The sequence below is a fragment of the Oncorhynchus clarkii genome, unplaced genomic scaffold (genome assembly GCF_045791955.1).
Source record: "Oncorhynchus clarkii lewisi isolate Uvic-CL-2024 unplaced genomic scaffold, UVic_Ocla_1.0 unplaced_contig_12431_pilon_pilon, whole genome shotgun sequence".
NCBI classification, from domain to species: Eukaryota; Metazoa; Chordata; class Actinopteri; order Salmoniformes; family Salmonidae; genus Oncorhynchus; species Oncorhynchus clarkii.
In genome coordinates this window covers 1-17611 of record NW_027260062.1, presented here as the reverse complement: position 1 = coordinate 17611, position 17611 = coordinate 1, and the positions used below count along the sequence as shown (strand labels likewise).

Sequence of the window (17611 nt, the reverse complement as noted above, 5' to 3'; positions counted from 1 at the left end):
AAATATCCGCACTGATTGACAAAGTAATCTACTGAGCTAAACCTGAGCTAAAAATATGAAATAGGCAAAGGTTGCGTTCTGAGCCCTCTCCTGTACTCCCTGTTCACCCACGACTGCGTGGCCACGCACGCCTCCAACTCAATCATCAAGTTTGCGGACGACACAACAGTGGTAGGCTTGATTACCAACAACGATGAGACGGCCTACAGGGAGGAGGTGAGGGCCCTCGGAGTGTGGTGTCAGGAAAACAACCTCACACTCAACGTCAACAAAACTAAGGAGATGATTGTGGACTTCAGGAAACAGCAGAGGGAACACCCCCCTATCCACATCGATGGAACAGTAGTGGAGAGGGTAGCAAGTTTTAAGTTCCTCGGCATACACATCACAGACAAACTGAATTGGTCCACTCACACAGACAGCATCGTGAAGAAGGCGCAGCAGCGCCTCTTCAACCTCAGGAGGCTGAAGAAATTCGGCTTGTCACCAAAAGCACTCACAAACTTCTACAGATGCACAATCGAGAGCATCCTGGCGGGCTGTATCACCGCCTGGTATGGCAACTGCACCGCCCTCAACCGTAAGGCTCTCCAGAGGGTAGTGAGGTCTGCACAACGCATCACCGGGGGCAAACTACCTGCCCTCCAGGACACCTACACCACCCAATGTCACAGGAAGGCCATAAAGATCATCAAGGACATCAACCACCCGAGCCACTGCCTGTTCACCCCGCTATCATCCAGAAGGCGAGGTCAGTACAGGTGCATCAAAGCTGGGACCGAGAGACTGAAAAACAGCTTCTATCTCAAGGCCATCAGACTGTTAAACAGCCACCACTAACACTGAGTGGCTGCTGCCAACACACTGACACTGACTCAACTCCAGCCACTTTAATAATGGGAATTGATGGGAAATGATGTAAATATATCACTAGCCACTTTAAACAATGCTACCTTATATAAATGTTACTTACCCTACATTATTCATCTCATACGCATACGTATATACTGTACTCTATATCATCGACGGTATCCTTATGTAATACATGTATCACTAGCCACTTTATACTATACTATGCCACTTTGTTTACATACTCATCTCATTTGTACATACTGTACCCGATACCATCTACTGTATCTTGCCTATGCTGCTCTGTACCATCACTCATTCATATATCCTTATGTACATATTCTTTATCCCCTTACACTGTGTACAAGACAGTAGTTTTGGAATTGTTAGTTAGATTACTTGTTATTACTGCATTGTCGGAACTAGAAGCACAAGCATTTCGCTACACTCGCATTAACATCTGCTAACCATGTGTATGTGACAAATAAAATTTGATTTGATTTGATTTGATTTGAGGTCCATGGACATTTTGTCCAGACAATGTTGATAAATCATACTTGTAACTAAGAATCAAAACATGAATGCCTACTTATTGCTCAGAATTTCACTGCTGAAGAAATACAGACCTGGAACCCTGGATATCCAGGTTGGCCTTCTCCTTGTGTTCCTGTTAAGGGAATTTTTATCAATGATGACTGATTATGTATACATTACAATCAGGACTGACTAATCAGAATACTATTGTGTTACTGCATATGTACTAATCCGAATATTATTATGTTGCTGTAAATGTATTAGTTTTCTTTCTTGATCCCAGTACTGAATATAATGTGTGTGAATGTGGTCAAGAGTTAGAACAATGACTGTCTGTTCCTTGGTACAAATGAATCAGACTGGCTAGAATGCTTATCTACACGAGAAAACCTTGACTCGTAAATTATATTAAATTGGTAGGGAGACGGATGTGGGAAGGCTTGAGATACAGCCTTTGTACTGGAACGGAGATGGCACGGGTTGGTGCTGGAACTAATGACGTCATTTTCAGTTTATAACCTGTGATAAAATGTGTAAGGAGCAGTACTATCGAGAATAAACTCTGCTGTATGACTTTAAGACTGGGCTCTGTCTATTATTATAGAATAAGGGTCTTACAAGTCCTTATGAATGGACAGAGTGTTTAATTTTAATTGGATATTAAAACATAGAGTCATTTAATTCCTTTAATAGTTCCATCATCACCCTGAAGAGAGAATCAAGATAATATTGTGTATTCAGAATATTAGCCTCATGATAAATCAGATAAGCTCTTCAATACACTCACCCTTTTCCCAATGGGCCCTGCATCTTCCGGTGCTCCTGGAGGCCCCCTGGGGCCCTTAACACCCTGGGGGGAGAGACCCTGGTCAAAACATGCATTGAAGTTTGCATGTGTTACCACATGGTACAGCTGTGTCATCATCAAAATCATTAAATGACTGGCCATCGTACCGCAGGCCCGTAAGGTCCCGGCTCTCCTCTGTACCCTTTGAGCAGGGGGAAGAAATTAAGAGAGGGGGTGTGACAATGACTGGAGGTAAAACATCAACCTATATTTAGCAATAGCCCATGAGAGAGCTAGCCTGTTCCCCAAGAAGGTGTTGGTGGAACCATATAAGAAAGAACAAGTGATCACACAGAGTAATAGAGGACAGAGGGACACTCACCTGTGAACCCACGTCTCCAGCCTGACCTTCATGACCCTGTGCTCCAGCAGAGCCTGTGTCACCCGTCTCCCCTTGACCACCTCTTATTCCTGGAGCACCTCTTAGTCCCCTCTCTCCCCCTACACCCTTAAGAGAGACAAATAGGAAGAGAGAGGGAGAGAGAGTGTCATGTGTGCTCCCTCTCCGGCCTCTAGGTCACCAGGCTGCTCCTTAAGGCGCACACCTGTCACCATTACGCGCACCTGCGCATCGTCAGACTCACCTGGACTCCATCACTTCCTTTATTACCTGCCCTATATATGTCACTCCCTTTGGTTCCTTCCCCGGGCATCATTGTTTCTATTTCATGTCTGTGTGCTGTTTGTGTTTCTTGTTTTGTTTTTAGTTGTATGTATTTATTAAACAACAAACTCCCTGAACTTGCTTCCTGACTCTCAGCACACGTCGTTACAGAGAGAGAGAGGTCACCAGCTTGGATGTGAACAGCATTGTTCAGCTAAACAGCAACTTCCCATCGGTCAACAAGGCCATTTTACCATAATGTAAACATCAAAGTGTTTACAAAAGCTAAACCAACTTTTTTGATTCATTATATACTAATGTGTTTTCTTTTACAGTGATACAACTATTTAATTCAGCCATTTAGTCAATGTAGAGCAGGGATCATCAACTAGATTTCTTGAGCAGATTGTCGGGTGGACCGGAGCATAGTTACAAATAGAAAGCAAATTGACCTCAAGAAGCCCTGCTTACATTTGTATTCGATCACGTTTCTCTCTATTATGCATGTGAATACTTGGGAACAGATTTCTTAAATTCCCTTGGAGCTGATTTCCTGTTGTCCAACAATAAAACATAATAAGATGTCACTTATTTTTTAGAAAACTTGGGGGGTCAAATAAAACCACCCCCGGGCCAAATTCGGCCCATGTGCCATCAGTTGGGGTACCCTGTTGTTCAGTGATCAAGTAAGATATGTGTCTTCCTGTGTCAGATTATGTGGACAGTGTTCGTCCTGGTCCGGGTGTTGTATTGATTCTAGAACTAGCTGAGTTCCAAACCTCTGTGCCTGGCGCTCCAGACGGTCCAAAGTCCCCCTGTAAAACACAGAAAGGTGGACAGGTGCCTGAGGTCATTGTCCAAATGTTATTGGTTATGGCATCATTTTTCCATTCAACTATAAAAAATACACCGATACATTTGTGCGTTTTTCACAACTGGCAGTTATCAGAATCTGCAACTTATTGACGATAAAGTTATTGAGGTGGTGGTGTTTTTACTTCGTCTCCTTGGTCACCCTTATTTCCAGGTCCTCCGATTGGTCCAGGCTCCCCCTACAGACACAGATGAAACAATACAGCCACACAGAAAAGCTATCCTGTGTGATAGATGGATGGATGATTGAATGATCGAAATTGATGATTGAAATTATTGATTGATTAATTGATTGATTTGATTAGTTGATAAATCAATAAATTGATTGATTACCTTGGCTCCGTTGGCTCCAGACACTCCAGGAACCCCTGGCTCCCCAGGTGTTCCCATCGCTCCCTGTGGACAGGAAGGTCAAATAGAAACTTAAGTCACTCACACATTAAATAACGCAGAACAGACAATTAAGGTGCTGGGTATGACAGAGTTACCTTTTGTCCAGGTAATCCATAAGATCCTTCATCTCCTTTCTGCCCCAGAGGACCTGGCTCCCCCTATCAGAGGAAACAGTCATTACCAACATCAACCAGTCTGAACTTAAATATGAATACTTCAGATCAGAGGAAACAGTCATTACCAACATCAACCAGTCTGAACTTAAACATGAATACTTCAGATATAACTAACAGCATGAATCTACTATTTATCTAGTATTATTCTATCCAGGTAGGTGACTGGTAAAGACTCCCAAACAAATAAACTCCCACTCATACCCCAATCAGATATAAACAAACAAAAGGATTGTTCTTATCCGCCTGGCTAATTACCCCAACCATGGCAGAAAAAACACACTCAAAATAACTCTCATCTTCTGATTTTGTTTGAACTGAATTGCTTTCAACCGCAGAATGAAGCACACCTGCTTTAACAGCAACAAGGGAATGACTATGAAGTCTGCTGAGGACAGAGTTATGGGAATAATGTGTAGTATCGTAACTCCCTGTTTGCAGTACATGTCAGTCTACTGACTACCTCTGGCTCCTAGAGCGCTATTGGCTGCCAAGTGGTTCTTGGCTGTGGGGGGAAAATTCTGGGAAATGATGAACGCTTGGTGTAACACTCCCAGAGTTTCACTGTAACTAGTCTAGGAGGTCATGAATACAGTAAGCCGTGGTGTGTGTGTGGATGTGTGTGGTGCGTGTAGTGTGTGTGTGGGTTTGTGTGGTGAGTGTGTGGGTGAGATGGTGAGTGTGGTGTGTGTGTGGGTGAGTGTGGTGCGTGTGTGGGTTTGTGTGGTGAGTGTGGTGTGTGTGTGTGTGGTGAGTGTGTGTGTGGGTGAGTGTGGTGAGTGGTGGTGTGTGTGTGTGTGGGTGAGTGTGGTGCGTGTGTGGGTGAGTGTGGTGAGTGTGGTGTGTGTGTGGGTGTGTGTGTGTGTGTGGGTGAGTGTGGTGCGTGTGTGGGTGAGATGGTGAGTGTGGTGTGTGTGTGGGTGTGTGTGTGGGTGTGTGTGGTGCGTGTAGTGTGTGTGTGGGTTCGTGTGGTGAGTGTGTGGGTGAGATGGTGAGTGTGGATGTGTGTGTGGGTGAGTGTGGTGAGTGTGTGGGTGAGATGGTGAGTGTGGTGTGTGTGTGGGTGTGTGTGTGGGTACGTGGGACGGAGTAGATGGTATTTTTTAAAGGGGAGTGTGGAAGTGGGACTAAGGAGGGCCGGTGCTGATCAGTCTGGAAAGACTGTGAAGAAAAGGAAAAGCAGTAGGAAACAAGACAAGCAGAGTGTCATGACTTTGACTCTGGCTACATGACCTTGCATGACTCCTATAGACTTACCTCTGCCCCCTCGTCTCCTCTACAACCAGACAGGCCCATAACCCCAGAGTCCCCCTACAGAGAGAGAAAGAGAGAGGGCGACGTGGGAGTTTACTGCACATTTCATGGAATAATACAAACATGTGTGGCCTCACTGAAGGTTTCCAGAGAAACAGAACTCTCTAATGTACTTTGTAATCTGGAACTACTACACAGTTTTTTGCTCTGAAAAACATCTGCTCTGGTCTGAGAAACATGTCAAGGGATTCAGGACCCGGGGTGGAGTTGGAGGTGGGGGTGGGGACTGTCTTTACACTAAATCTTCAATTTGAATAATTTTTTTGGTAAACATTTTTTAATTATTTGAATTTATTTATTTACATATATATTTTAAATATATATTTTTTAATTTCAGAAAAAACAGTGTACAGACAAAAAGTATAGAAACAGACAATGATAACATATGCTTATTAGTGATAAAATAGTTTTATTAGTGAATTTACATAGATGAATATGAAATATTTCCATTAGTGCAATTCAATTCATTTGGCTCATATCCACCATGCAGCACCTGGATCGGTTTTAAGCACCCTGTTATGCTCCATATAGTGCCTCACGGGGATGGACAAAAGTATTGCTCTGTACTGTATAATAGGTCCAGAGCCTATGGAAGAAGGTACAGGTGTTACATAATACTAACAGCCTTCAGCATGGGCTGAGCCATCCTTCGTCTGTATTTCATTCTCATCTTGTTTTCGTCTCAACCCCTCTAATAATTCTGGAATATGGGTGTATACAAAGGGAGACCTGTGAGGGCGAAGCCTGCATCCCTGTTTAATTGGTCACTCATACTTTACGAGGCCTTGATAGCCTTGTTTTTCTGTTTGTAAGTTTACAGAGTGATACTCTTGTTAAACATTTAATAATGCAGGGGCTGTGTGTTGAGTAAGAGGTAGAAAACAAACAAACCACAAGGCCATCCTTCCCGTCCACTCCATCCGCTCCTTTCTCACCCTAGAAACACATGGGTCACATGACTTCATTCCCACCACTGCAACTGGTTGAATTGGTGAGTATGTGACAATGTGTATGACTGAATGGATGGATGGACACATGAATGAATGAATGAATGATGCATAAGATCAACAACATACCTTTTGTCCAGACGATCCTCTTGGACCCTGTAGGGCAAAATAACGTTTGAACATTTTGACAGCTGAACCTATGGCTGTTGGATGATTTGATGTGATGTATTCTTTGTTTACATTATATACGTATGTACTACAAGGTTTATAAACACTATTATAATCATTATTACTCTCCACAAAATCGATGAGAGCTTACTCTGTCACCAGTAGGACCACGGTCACCCTGTAGAGAAAGAGAGTGACGAATATCAGAGTGTAGCTTCTAAGCACTTAATACGGATCGGAACAGTTAAAATTCCTGGTGTTGGAAACACTGGGAACATATGGCATATTTCAATACAGTTAAGTGAATGCTCATGGAACATTGCATTAGCTAACCTCATACAGCCAGACAAGTATGTCTCTAAATATTGCATTTACGCCATAGCTCTAAATTCTACCAGGCAATGTTACATTATAGCTAACCAGCATGTGTTATGAATAATCTAAAACATTCAAAGTGGTACATATTTTTTATTTTAGATAAATAATCACTCTGACCTTCTCTCCTCTGTGTCCTTGGGGCCCCTGGTCATCTGCAGTCCCCTAGGTGACAAAGATATGATCCACATGTGATCCACATATGATCCACATTGCCTGTAGCCATAATCTGTAGCATCAAACAGGCTACAAAGCATAATGTCTCCACAGTCTACAGTCAGCAGATAGACAAGCTCATGTTCTGTAATGTGTCATATACTACCTTTGCTCCCAAACTTCCCGGTCTCCCGGCAACCCCCTGACGTCCTGGAGTTCCCTGAAAAAAAGAATCATATCTATTTCTCATTGTCATCAGTCAACCTCTTCCAGTGTTAGTCATTCTGAAGCAGAGTCTGAATGAAGCCGTTTGTATAAACTGTGTTAAGCTACAGGAAGCTTCTATCCCCAAGCAATACGACTGATAAATAGATGACAAAATAGCTCATACAAGCTGCTGCTACTCTGTTTATCTTATATCCTGTTGCCTAGTCACCTTACCCTTATATATATATATATATATCTATATATATATATATATTTCTACCTCCAACACTCCAATGTTCCTGCACATTGTAAATATGGTATTGGAACTGACCCTGTATATAGTATGCTTACTTACTTACTTATTGTTAGGTTTTGAGTTTGCAAGAAAGGCATTTCACTGTACTTGTGCATGTGATATTACACCCTTTGGCCCAAAATTCCCATTGAGACAGAGAAGAAAGACTGCCAGAAGTTGTGCACAGAACACGGTACTGTACAATAGAATCAATCAAACTAAGCTTTTTCAGTTCCACTACCTCCTCGTCTCCTTAATGCATTTCTTGGCTGGAACACACAAGAGCTGTGTTGACTAGCAGTGGGCTAGGCAGGCCATCTGGACGCCATGATTAGATCAGACACAGAGAAGGCCAGAGTCATTAGTCCCCATCAGGTAAACAGGGGTCTGGGGGCACGCTCAGATCACACATAGAAATGTCTGTTATAGAGTGGACATGATTCCCTATTCCACATGACATAGAAGCATGGCTTTTCTATGTAATATATTTATATCTCAATGTTCCATAACGCTGCACCCCATGGAATACAGTCCTGGTAAAGCAAAGATTGTCATCTCATTAGCATTCCATTGGATATTGGCGCAAAGCCACTCCCGTCCTTAAAACCTTTGGTTTGAATCCAGACCACAGCAGGGGCAGCTTTTTTTCAATCAATCTGATTACAAACCAATATCAGTACTTTCTGTTTCACTCATTCTTTCACTGTCCTGATATTGACCTTGTAATACTGTGTGATTATAAATGTCTGGCATATTTATAGTAATGTGCACAAACGCACACACGCACACACACTCACACACACTCACGCATGTGTTTACATTGTGAATCCTTACTGTATATGAACTGCAGTACGTGAGCCAAATCACCAGGGTTTAAATAACGTTCCTCAGGCCCCCTTCTCCCCCCCCCCCAATGCTTACTTATCCCTTACTTAGTCACTGAGAGTTGGAGCTAAGCAAACCATCAGTAAGGTAAATATAAGGTAAGGTAATTATATCTAAGAACGCAGCGATGGGCATTTTCAAAATGTTCACCAATAGCTAAGGTGGGCGACAGATAGCCTAGCCATTAAGAGTGTTGGGCAAGTAACGGAAAGGTTGCTGGTTTGAATCTGTCGATGTGCCCTTGAGCAAGGCACTCTAATAACCCTAATTGACGAGCGTCTGGTAAATCTAAATGTGGTGTTTTAACTAAAAGGAAAACAGAGAGCACCCTACCGCGCCCCCTCCTGCACCAGCAGGGCCTTGAGATCCCAGGGGAGCCTGTGAAACAAAGAACACGGATGAGAAAGACTTCTGACTCCACTGGACCCCATATTAAGACTATACTGAGATCAGATTAATCAAGACAAACAATCTGTAATGAAGTTTTCTGCGAGATCATGTTGAAAAGGTACGACAATGTGATCAGGCTTACCTTGCACTCGAACGAACAGCACTGAAAAAGAACAATAAACATAAATCAACCCCAGTCATAATCACTGTTCATAAATAAGATCACAAACACTACAGATCCATAAAAGAAGAGACAGACATTTGGTTAGAATAGTCTGTTTGGGCAACAAAAACAATGCCCTACAGTAAATTACATTTAGGTACAGGGCCTTGGTTTAAAAATGGCCGCTTGTATGATGGTAACTATGTGACGATGGTGTACTCACCATGGTAGACACTATGGAGCTGATGGTGTTCCTAACAACCTGCAGGTCCTCACTAGTAGCAGACATGTTATGTGTGTGTTGTACATCTGTTGCTATGGAACCAAGTCTGTTGTCCTGCAGAGAGAGAGAGAGAGAGTGAGAGAGGTAGAGAGAGAGAGAGGTGGAGAGAGAGAGAGAGAGAGAGGTGGAGAGAGAGAGAGAGAGAGAGAGAGAGAGAGAGAGAGAGAGAGGGAGAGAGAGAGAGAGAGAGAGAGAGAGAGGGAGAGAGAGAGAGAGTGGGAGGGAGCGGTAGAGAGGTGGAGGGGGAGAGAGAGAGAGAGAGAGGGAGAGCGAGCATTAGAGACAGAATCAGAGACTGAAACACTGAAAAACTACCTCAAACTAGAAAAACTCCAGAGTGGACAAATAAGGCTGTTTTAATTGTTTTAATTATTTGTATATTTTTTATTTAACTAGGCAAGTCAGTTAAGAACAAATTCTTATTTACAATGACGGCCTACACCGGCCAAACCCGGACGACGCTGGGCCAATTGTGCGCCGCCCTATGGGACTCCCAATCCCGGCCGTATGTGATAAAGCCTGTATTTTGGCATACCCACACATTCTGAGGTGCAAGAGAAGAATGAAAAGACTACATATAAATATATCATATATCAAATACAGTGGGATCCTTGAGTTAAAAAACTCAAGGATGTCAGACTACAGCCAATCCAGTTTGTTTGAGCAGTATTAGTTATTGTGTTTCCATGACCACTACAGAGGGCAAAGTTCTCTGTCTACAACCTGGACCTTCTAGCCAGAGCTCTATTCCCTCTTGATTACCAGGTGATGTGGAGTGATAGCCACGCTGAAGATGTTAATGTTCATGGCTCTGGCCTCAGACACGGTGTGTGCCACCCCGCCACACGGCTCCTTATAGCCGTCCAGCGGGTGGCCATCTGTCACCACCACCATGTACTTGTTGCCATGGAGAGGAGAGCTGTGGGTTGAAGAAAGAGATACAATGAAGCAGAACGTGTGAGTCAAACGGGATCCTTTCTGTATAATTGTGGAGCAGACTTTATTTTGTCAGAAGCTTTGTGGAGGAACTCCATCTCCTAGGAGAGGTTTGAATGTCTATCTGTTTACCCCTGCAAAGATGCAAGAAATGTGTTTTTAACTTGCCCCTGACAAAACGTTGAACTCTGCTCCAAGGTGTAAATATCAAAGCATTTTCCTAAGGGCACTATAGAAGTGAAGGAGGAACGTATTACACAATATCAAAGTATCATGCACGGTATATTGGGATGAAACGCATGTGTTTTAAGACACTCTCTCACACATGTCACATTTGAGATGGATACATGCATACATGCATACAGACATACAGACAGACAGACAGACAGACAGACAGACAGACAGACAGACAGACAGACAGAAAAGACTAACTAACTAATTAACTGACTGATCGATTGATTGACTGGTACTAACTACTCAATCAACCAATCTGTCACGCCCTGATCTGTTTCACCTGTCCTTGTGATTGTCTCCACCCCTTCCAGGTGTCGCTTATTTTCCACAGTGTATTTATCCCTGTGTTTCCTGTGTCTCTGAGCCAGTTTGTCTTGTATGTTTCCAAGTCAACCAGTGTGTTTCTCCCCGTGCTCCTGCTTTTGCTAGTCCTCCCGGTTTTGACCCCATGCCTGTTTTCTGGACTCCGTACCCGCCTGCCTGTCCAGTCTGCCTGCCCTGACCTCGAGCCTGCCTGCCACTCTGTACCTCCTGGACTCTGATCTGGTTTTGACCTTTTGCCTGTCCACGACCATTCTCTCTCTACCCTTTTTAACTAATAAATATCAAATACTCAAACCATCTGCATCTGGGCCCTGAGCCCTTATACAATCGATGGACTCACCCTGTCATCAGCTGCCCTGTTGCTACGGAGATGGCACAGTCGGTGTGGGTTCCCTTGCCGATGTAGCGAACGTCCTGTATAGCTCTCTTCAGCTGAGCTCTTCCTTGGGCCTCCTTGGTGCTGGTCAGCTCCCTCATCACCTTTACCTCATCACTGTAGTGCAGCACTCCCACACTCCACGTCAGGTTACGCTCACAGCGGTAGTATCTAGATGAGTACAGGCAGAGCTATGTCACAATGGCACACAAAGAGTGACACCAAGCCAGTTACCTCTGATCTACATGCACTACAGGGACAATTCCCCTAAATCAGCAGTATTTCATTTACTGTCTACAGATTAGAAGGCAGGGAGTTCGCTCATGGGAATTATGTATTGATTCCCAGAGGGGAGAAAGTGGTACTAAAACCTGATAGAACAAATCTATTACAAGTTTGCCGTCTTGTCAAGCCCCAAGCACATTTACACCCATCGTCCCCCTGCTATTTTCTCCAGTACCCAATCAAACCATCAGGCAGTTGCTATTCTGATGAAGTCAATGAAAGATACATAAATACTCAACCAACCGTGTCAAGAACCAGGAGCTGTCAAGAACTAGGTGTTCTTTAGCTCTTTGAACTTTAGGCCAGTAGCATTTTGCATACTTCAGTAGGATCACATCCCTAATGAATCACATCACAAAAAAATATATGTACTATTTTGGCTGTTTTGCAAAGAAGTTGTGCTGAGTCAGACACATTAGAGGATACACCATGATCTTTGGCAAATGGCATACTTGGACTTTTATCCTTCCTTTATAAACATTGAGCTGATCGTATTTTATTGTACAACAATGTCTTGAATCACAGGGCTTCTCCAAAACATGGGCCCCAATTCAATAAATGTCAGATAATGACAAAGCTCACTGTGTGCCTGCATGACTGAAAGTGTTGTTCTCTTATATGTGTATTTCTGATCACGTGAAGACGTCATTCATTAGGTCCTCTGAACTTCAGGAGGACAACTCCTTAGCTGTAAGGTGAGACTTTGTTAGATAGAGATAACATATCAACCTTCCTCTCAGTCAGGAATGCAGCTCAGTGCCCCAAAGGTAAACCCCAAACCTTTTCTGGGCGAATGATTTGGAATGGCTGCACTGACCAAACACGCACAGTCACTCATTACACTTGCTGCCTGTCTGAGCTTGTTAGTGAGTAACACGCACACACACACACACACACACACACACACACACACACACACACACACACACACACACACACACACACACACACACACACACACACACACACACACACACACACACACACACACACACACACAACTGACGCACACACAGGCATTCAGTGATGAAACATATCGGTATGGGCCACAGAAAACACAGCTCAAATATTTTAACCGTAATAGTTGCACTGTTTCCGAACAGTGGAATGGCAAAAGCAAATCTATTACGATTATAATATAAGTTGCAGCATCTGTATAAATGCCGCTGGTCTTAGCAAAAAGCCCAATGCGTTTTGTAGTTCAACAAGATGAGCTGTCTTGGCCTCCGTAGACCGCTTTCCTTCAGTCAAAAGACCAAATCGCCCTCTAGTGGCCTTGGGATGGAATGTTATTCATATTTGTCATCATTTCATAATGAATAAACGTTTCTTTATTTTACTCCCAAACTCCGGTGTTTTAATGTCAAACGATTTTGTTATATTTTTCTGTGATGTATATAAAGTGTAATAGTGGGATGCAAACTTAAAATGTAATACATTTGAACTCTATATCTGTCACACCCGGATCTGTTTCACCTGTCTTTGTGATTGTCTCCACCCCCCTCCAGGTGTCGCCCATCTCCCCCATTATCCCCTGTGTATTTATACCTGTGTTCTCTGTTTGTCTGTTGCCAGTTTGTCAAGTCAACCAGTGTTTTTGTTCTCAGCTCTGGCTTTTCCCAGTCTCTATTTTTCTCCCCCTCCTGGTTTTGACCCTTGGCTGTCCTGACTTTGAACCCGGCTGCCTGACCACTCTGCCTGAGCCTGCCTGCCGACCAGTACCTCTGGTTTACTGACCCCTGCCTACCCTGACCCTGAGCCTGCCTGCCGTCCGGTACCTTCGCCCCACCTCTGGTTTACTGACCCCTGCCTACCTTGACCTGTCTATTGCCTGCCCTGTTGGATTATTAAACCATTGTTAATTTGATGTGTCTGCACCTGGGTCTTACCTTCATACCTGATAATATCTGACATGGTACAGGTGTATTCTTTTTTTAAGCCCATAACCATGTGTGTGAGGTGTATACTTTTGTTTCAAGGTAGATTTGTTTAAGACTAACAAGAAACACTCTGTGTGACTCTGTTTTAGCCCACAGCAGTATGCTTGTGCTTTTCCAAGAGCATCATATTAACGCAACCCTGAGCACCATGTAAGGAGAGAAGCTGTTCTCATACACTACCTCTCAGCCCCGATTCATCACTGTAGAACCACAGTTCACACAGAGGTCAACACACAACCGTGTTTATAAGACTGCATGTAGTGAGGCAGACCTCCTGAGATGATCATCAACAACACATTGTCAGGAGAACACTACTGCCCAGAGCAGCTATCAATGGTCATTCTGCATGTCGCTTATCAGGGTGGGTCTGAGTGTGTGGTGAATAATACTGGTACAATATGACTGTATTTTTTAATAATGATCACAGAGAGGAGTTTAAGAAATTAAACAGGAGGTATGCCGATGGAGGCCTCTGTAGGAGGATTGATATTGTTTGGTCTGCGCTAGTCTGTGGGGTGAATAAACGGTCAGGCGCGAGTTTCCCAGAAGCCTTGTCGCTAACATGACACTTGATTTCTCTTGGCAAGCTCGCCATAATCATTACTACGTAGCATTAATTACCGTTTAGTTGCCAAATGTCATGAATTGAAGTAAGGGACCTGAAAGCACGAATTGTTAACCACATAATTTCTTAATGAATACCAGTCATGTAGCTGAAACTGTCAGTATGGAGGTGATACACACCTAGTATTGAGCTGGTCCACAAAGTCCAGGGCAAACTGCTTGATCTGATCAACAAAGGAGCCGTAGGGCTTGGCCCTCAGTGCCACACTCTCTGAGGTGTCCAGAACAATGTACACATCCGCTTCTGCTTCTTTATAGCCAACTCAGCCAAGGATCATTTTCAAATGGGATGACATCTCCTTACAGAATATTTGATAGAAAATGATTCAAATGAAAGTGAAAGTCCCCCAGTAAAATATTACTTGAGTAAAAGTCTAAAAGTATCTGGTTTTAAATGTACTTAAGTACAGTGGTGGAAAACCTACTAATTGTCATACTTGAGTAAAATTACAAAGTAAATGATATACATCAAATTACTTATATTAAACAAACCAGACTGTATTTTTTAAATGTATGGCTAGTCAGGGGCACACTCCAACACTCAGACATAAATGACAAAGGCAGTATTTGTGTTAAGTGAGTCCACCAGATCAGAGGCCGTAGGGATGACAACGCATTATATTGATACAGTATGTGCGTAAATTGGATATTGCTGTCCTGGCTGAGCATTTGAAATGTAATAAGTACATTTGGGTGTCAGGGATAATTTATGGGAGTAGAATTTACATATTTTCTTTAGGAATGTAGTAGAGTAAAAGTAAAAGTAGTCAACAAAAAAATATATAGATACTGAAGGAAAAAAACGACTTAAGTAGGACTTTAAAGTATTTTTTACATAATTACTTTACACCACTGGCCGTTGCTATAACAACTAGCATAGAATGCTTTCTGAACACAAATCCAATTTGTTCACAGCGTTTGGAGAGTCAGTTTTCCAGAATGGATTTGAAAAGAAATTTGAGCATTAAGGCCTGCAGTGTGAACAAAGCTTTAGCCCTATACAGACACATAGAGAAATGGCTGGTTCAATCCAAAGATCTTAGGCCAAAGGTCTTATTACACAGGTACTCCATATATCAACATGTTGTAGTAGAGAGATTACATGCAACCTCATATTTAACGACTGCTCAGAGGATATTGACTGACAACAAGATTTACTGACCTCCCTCTGTTTTCTATTACAGGGGTTGAGCACATTTGAATTTGGTTAATCAATTTGGCCACTTTCCAAAATCATATATAATCTCCAGCACGAAACAACTGTCTATTCAGAAAGTACTCAGACCCCTTGAATTTGTTATGTTACAGCCTTATTCTAAAATGTATTAAATAATTTTTTTCCCGCAACAATCTACACACAGTACAAAGTGAAAACTGTTTTTTGACATTTTTGCAAATGTATAAACGATAAAAAACTGAAATACCTTATTTACATACGTATTCAGACCCTTTACTATGAGACTTGCAAAAATGGGGAGAAAGGCCTTGGTCAGGGAGGTGACAATGAACCCGATGGTCAATCTGAAAGAGCTCCAGATTTCCTCTGTGGCGATGGGAGAACCTTCCAGAAGGACAACCAACTCTGTAGCACTCCACCAATTAGGCCTTTATGGTAGAGTGGCCAGACAGCCCACTTGGAGTTTGCCAAAAGGAACCTAAAGACTCTCAGACCAGGAGAAATAAGATTCTCTGGTCTAATGAATCCAAGATTGAACTCTTTGGCCTGAATACCAAGCGTCACGTCTGGAGGAAACCTGGCACCATCCCTACGGTGAAGCATGGTGGTGGTAGCATCATACTGTGGGGATATTTTTCAGTTTCAGGGACTGTGAGACTCGTCAGGATCAAGGAAAAGATTAACGGAGCAAAGTACAGAGACCTCCTTGGTGAAAACCTGCTCCAGAGCACTCAGGGCCACAGCCTGGGGCGAAGGTTCACCTTCCAGCAGGACAATGACCCTAAGCACACAGCCAAGACAATGCAAGAGTGGCTTCGGGACAAGTCTCTGTATGTCCTTGAGTGGCCCAGCCAGAGCCCGGACTTGAACCTGATCGAACATCACTGGAGAGTCCTGAAAATAGCTGTGCAGCGACGCTCCCCATCCAACCTGACAGAGCTTGAGAAGATCTGCAGAGAACAATGAGAGAAACTCCCCAAATACAGGTGCGCCAAGTTTGTAGAGTCATACCCAAGAATACTTGAGGCTGTAATTGCTGCGAAAGGTGCTTCAACAAAGAACTGAGTAAAGGGTCTGAATACTCATGTAAGTGTGATATTTCAGTATTTTTTATTTGCAGACATTTCTAAAAACCTGTTTTTGCTTTGTCATTATGAGGTATTGTGTGTAGGTAGATTGGTGAGTTAAAAAATAATTTAATAGATTTTAGTATAAGGCTGTAACGTAACAAAATTGAGAAAAAATAAAGGGGTCTGAATACTTTCCGAATGCACTGTATGTGAAAATTGCACATTTATATGATCTGTGGTTAACAAGATAAGAGGAAATAAATCCAAAGAAGTGCTTCTCTGACATCACAGGAAGGATACTTTTATTTTTTTTAACAGTGATTATCAAAACCTTCAACGAGTTTCTATCCAGAGGGAGGCTATTTTTCTTGATCCCCACGTCACCGCCAACCTCATAGTGTTCTAAAATCACTGTTTTTAAAATGTTTAAACTTTCGATGATGTCATCAGGTAGGATGTTTTCACTTTTTTTTTTTATTATACAAAAACGTGTTGACTATGTGTTGACTATGGTACGGTGCTGGAGATGATGAAAATGAGGTTGAAATGTGATGGAGTTGCCCTTTAAAGTGCATCTAAATTAATATTTACTACCATTTCACTGGGCAACATTAAGGATTCTTGTGTTTAATGCTTTGCTTTGGCAAATGTTCAACAGATATTAAGCATTGGCATAACATCTTGCTAAGTAATAAAAGAGTGGGCAGGAGAGTAAGGCTACTCAGCTACAGCTTGGCTTGATAGCCTACCATAGAGGTCTCCTCTGTTCCTCCCATTGAGAGAGCAGGCACCGTGGACTAGCGACACCAACGAGAGAAGTAGAATAGCACCGGTCAGCTTCATCATGGGAGAGGCCTTCTGGAGACGCAGGGGAGAAGGGACTTCAGGAGAACCTAGAGGCCAAATAAAAATATCCACTAAAAAGAGAATGTTTAAGCACATCCAGCTTGAGTGGTCAAAGCCTGAAACCCCTCTTCACACCCAGCCTCCATACATCCTGTTGTAGGTCTTTGTAATCATCATCCAAAGATAAATGCATCAGAATTTTCCTCAGTCAACATCGGTATCTACTACCTACCTTCAACAAGTCAACATCGGTATCTACTACCTACCTTCAACAAGTCAACATCGGTATCTACTACCTACCTTCAACAAGTCAACATCGGTATCTACTACCTACCTTCAACAT

The 17611-nt window shown here is 42.8% G+C and overlaps 1 protein-coding gene and 2 long non-coding RNA genes across 3 annotated transcripts; all 3 read right to left on the bottom strand.

Annotated features, from left to right (window-relative positions):
- Positions 1-3559: 3559 nt before the first annotated feature.
- On the bottom strand, positions 3560-4245 carry LOC139401065 (uncharacterized). Its single transcript, XR_011632844.1, has 3 exons — positions 4041-4245; positions 3833-3886; positions 3560-3649 (listed from the first exon to the last, which is right to left on the bottom strand). It is a non-coding gene; the product is annotated as an uncharacterized lncRNA (long non-coding RNA).
- A 2142-nt stretch (positions 4246-6387) lies between these two features.
- Positions 6388-7309, bottom strand: LOC139401064 (uncharacterized). The gene is made up of 4 exons (XR_011632843.1): positions 7198-7309; positions 6854-6880; positions 6664-6690; positions 6388-6523 (listed from the first exon to the last, which is right to left on the bottom strand). It is a non-coding gene; the product is annotated as an uncharacterized lncRNA (long non-coding RNA).
- Positions 7310-9232: 1923 nt separating this feature from the next.
- LOC139401063 (collagen alpha-1(VI) chain-like) lies at positions 9233-11354 on the bottom strand. Its single transcript, XM_071145573.1, has 4 exons — positions 11291-11354; positions 10219-10375; positions 9397-9510; positions 9233-9241 (listed from the first exon to the last, which is right to left on the bottom strand). The coding sequence occupies exons 1-4, from the start codon at positions 11296-11298 to the stop codon at positions 9233-9235; spliced, it is 288 nt and encodes a 95-aa protein (XP_071001674.1). The 5' UTR covers positions 11299-11354.
- Between the last annotated feature and the right edge of the window lie 6257 nt (positions 11355-17611).

Excerpts from the sequence above, each read along its gene's own strand:
- LOC139401063 (XM_071145573.1), bottom strand. Across the intron at positions 9,511-10,218 it reads CTATCACTCCACATCACCTG|GACAACAGACTTGGTTCCAT; the intron begins GTAATCAAGAGG and ends CTCTCTCTGCAG.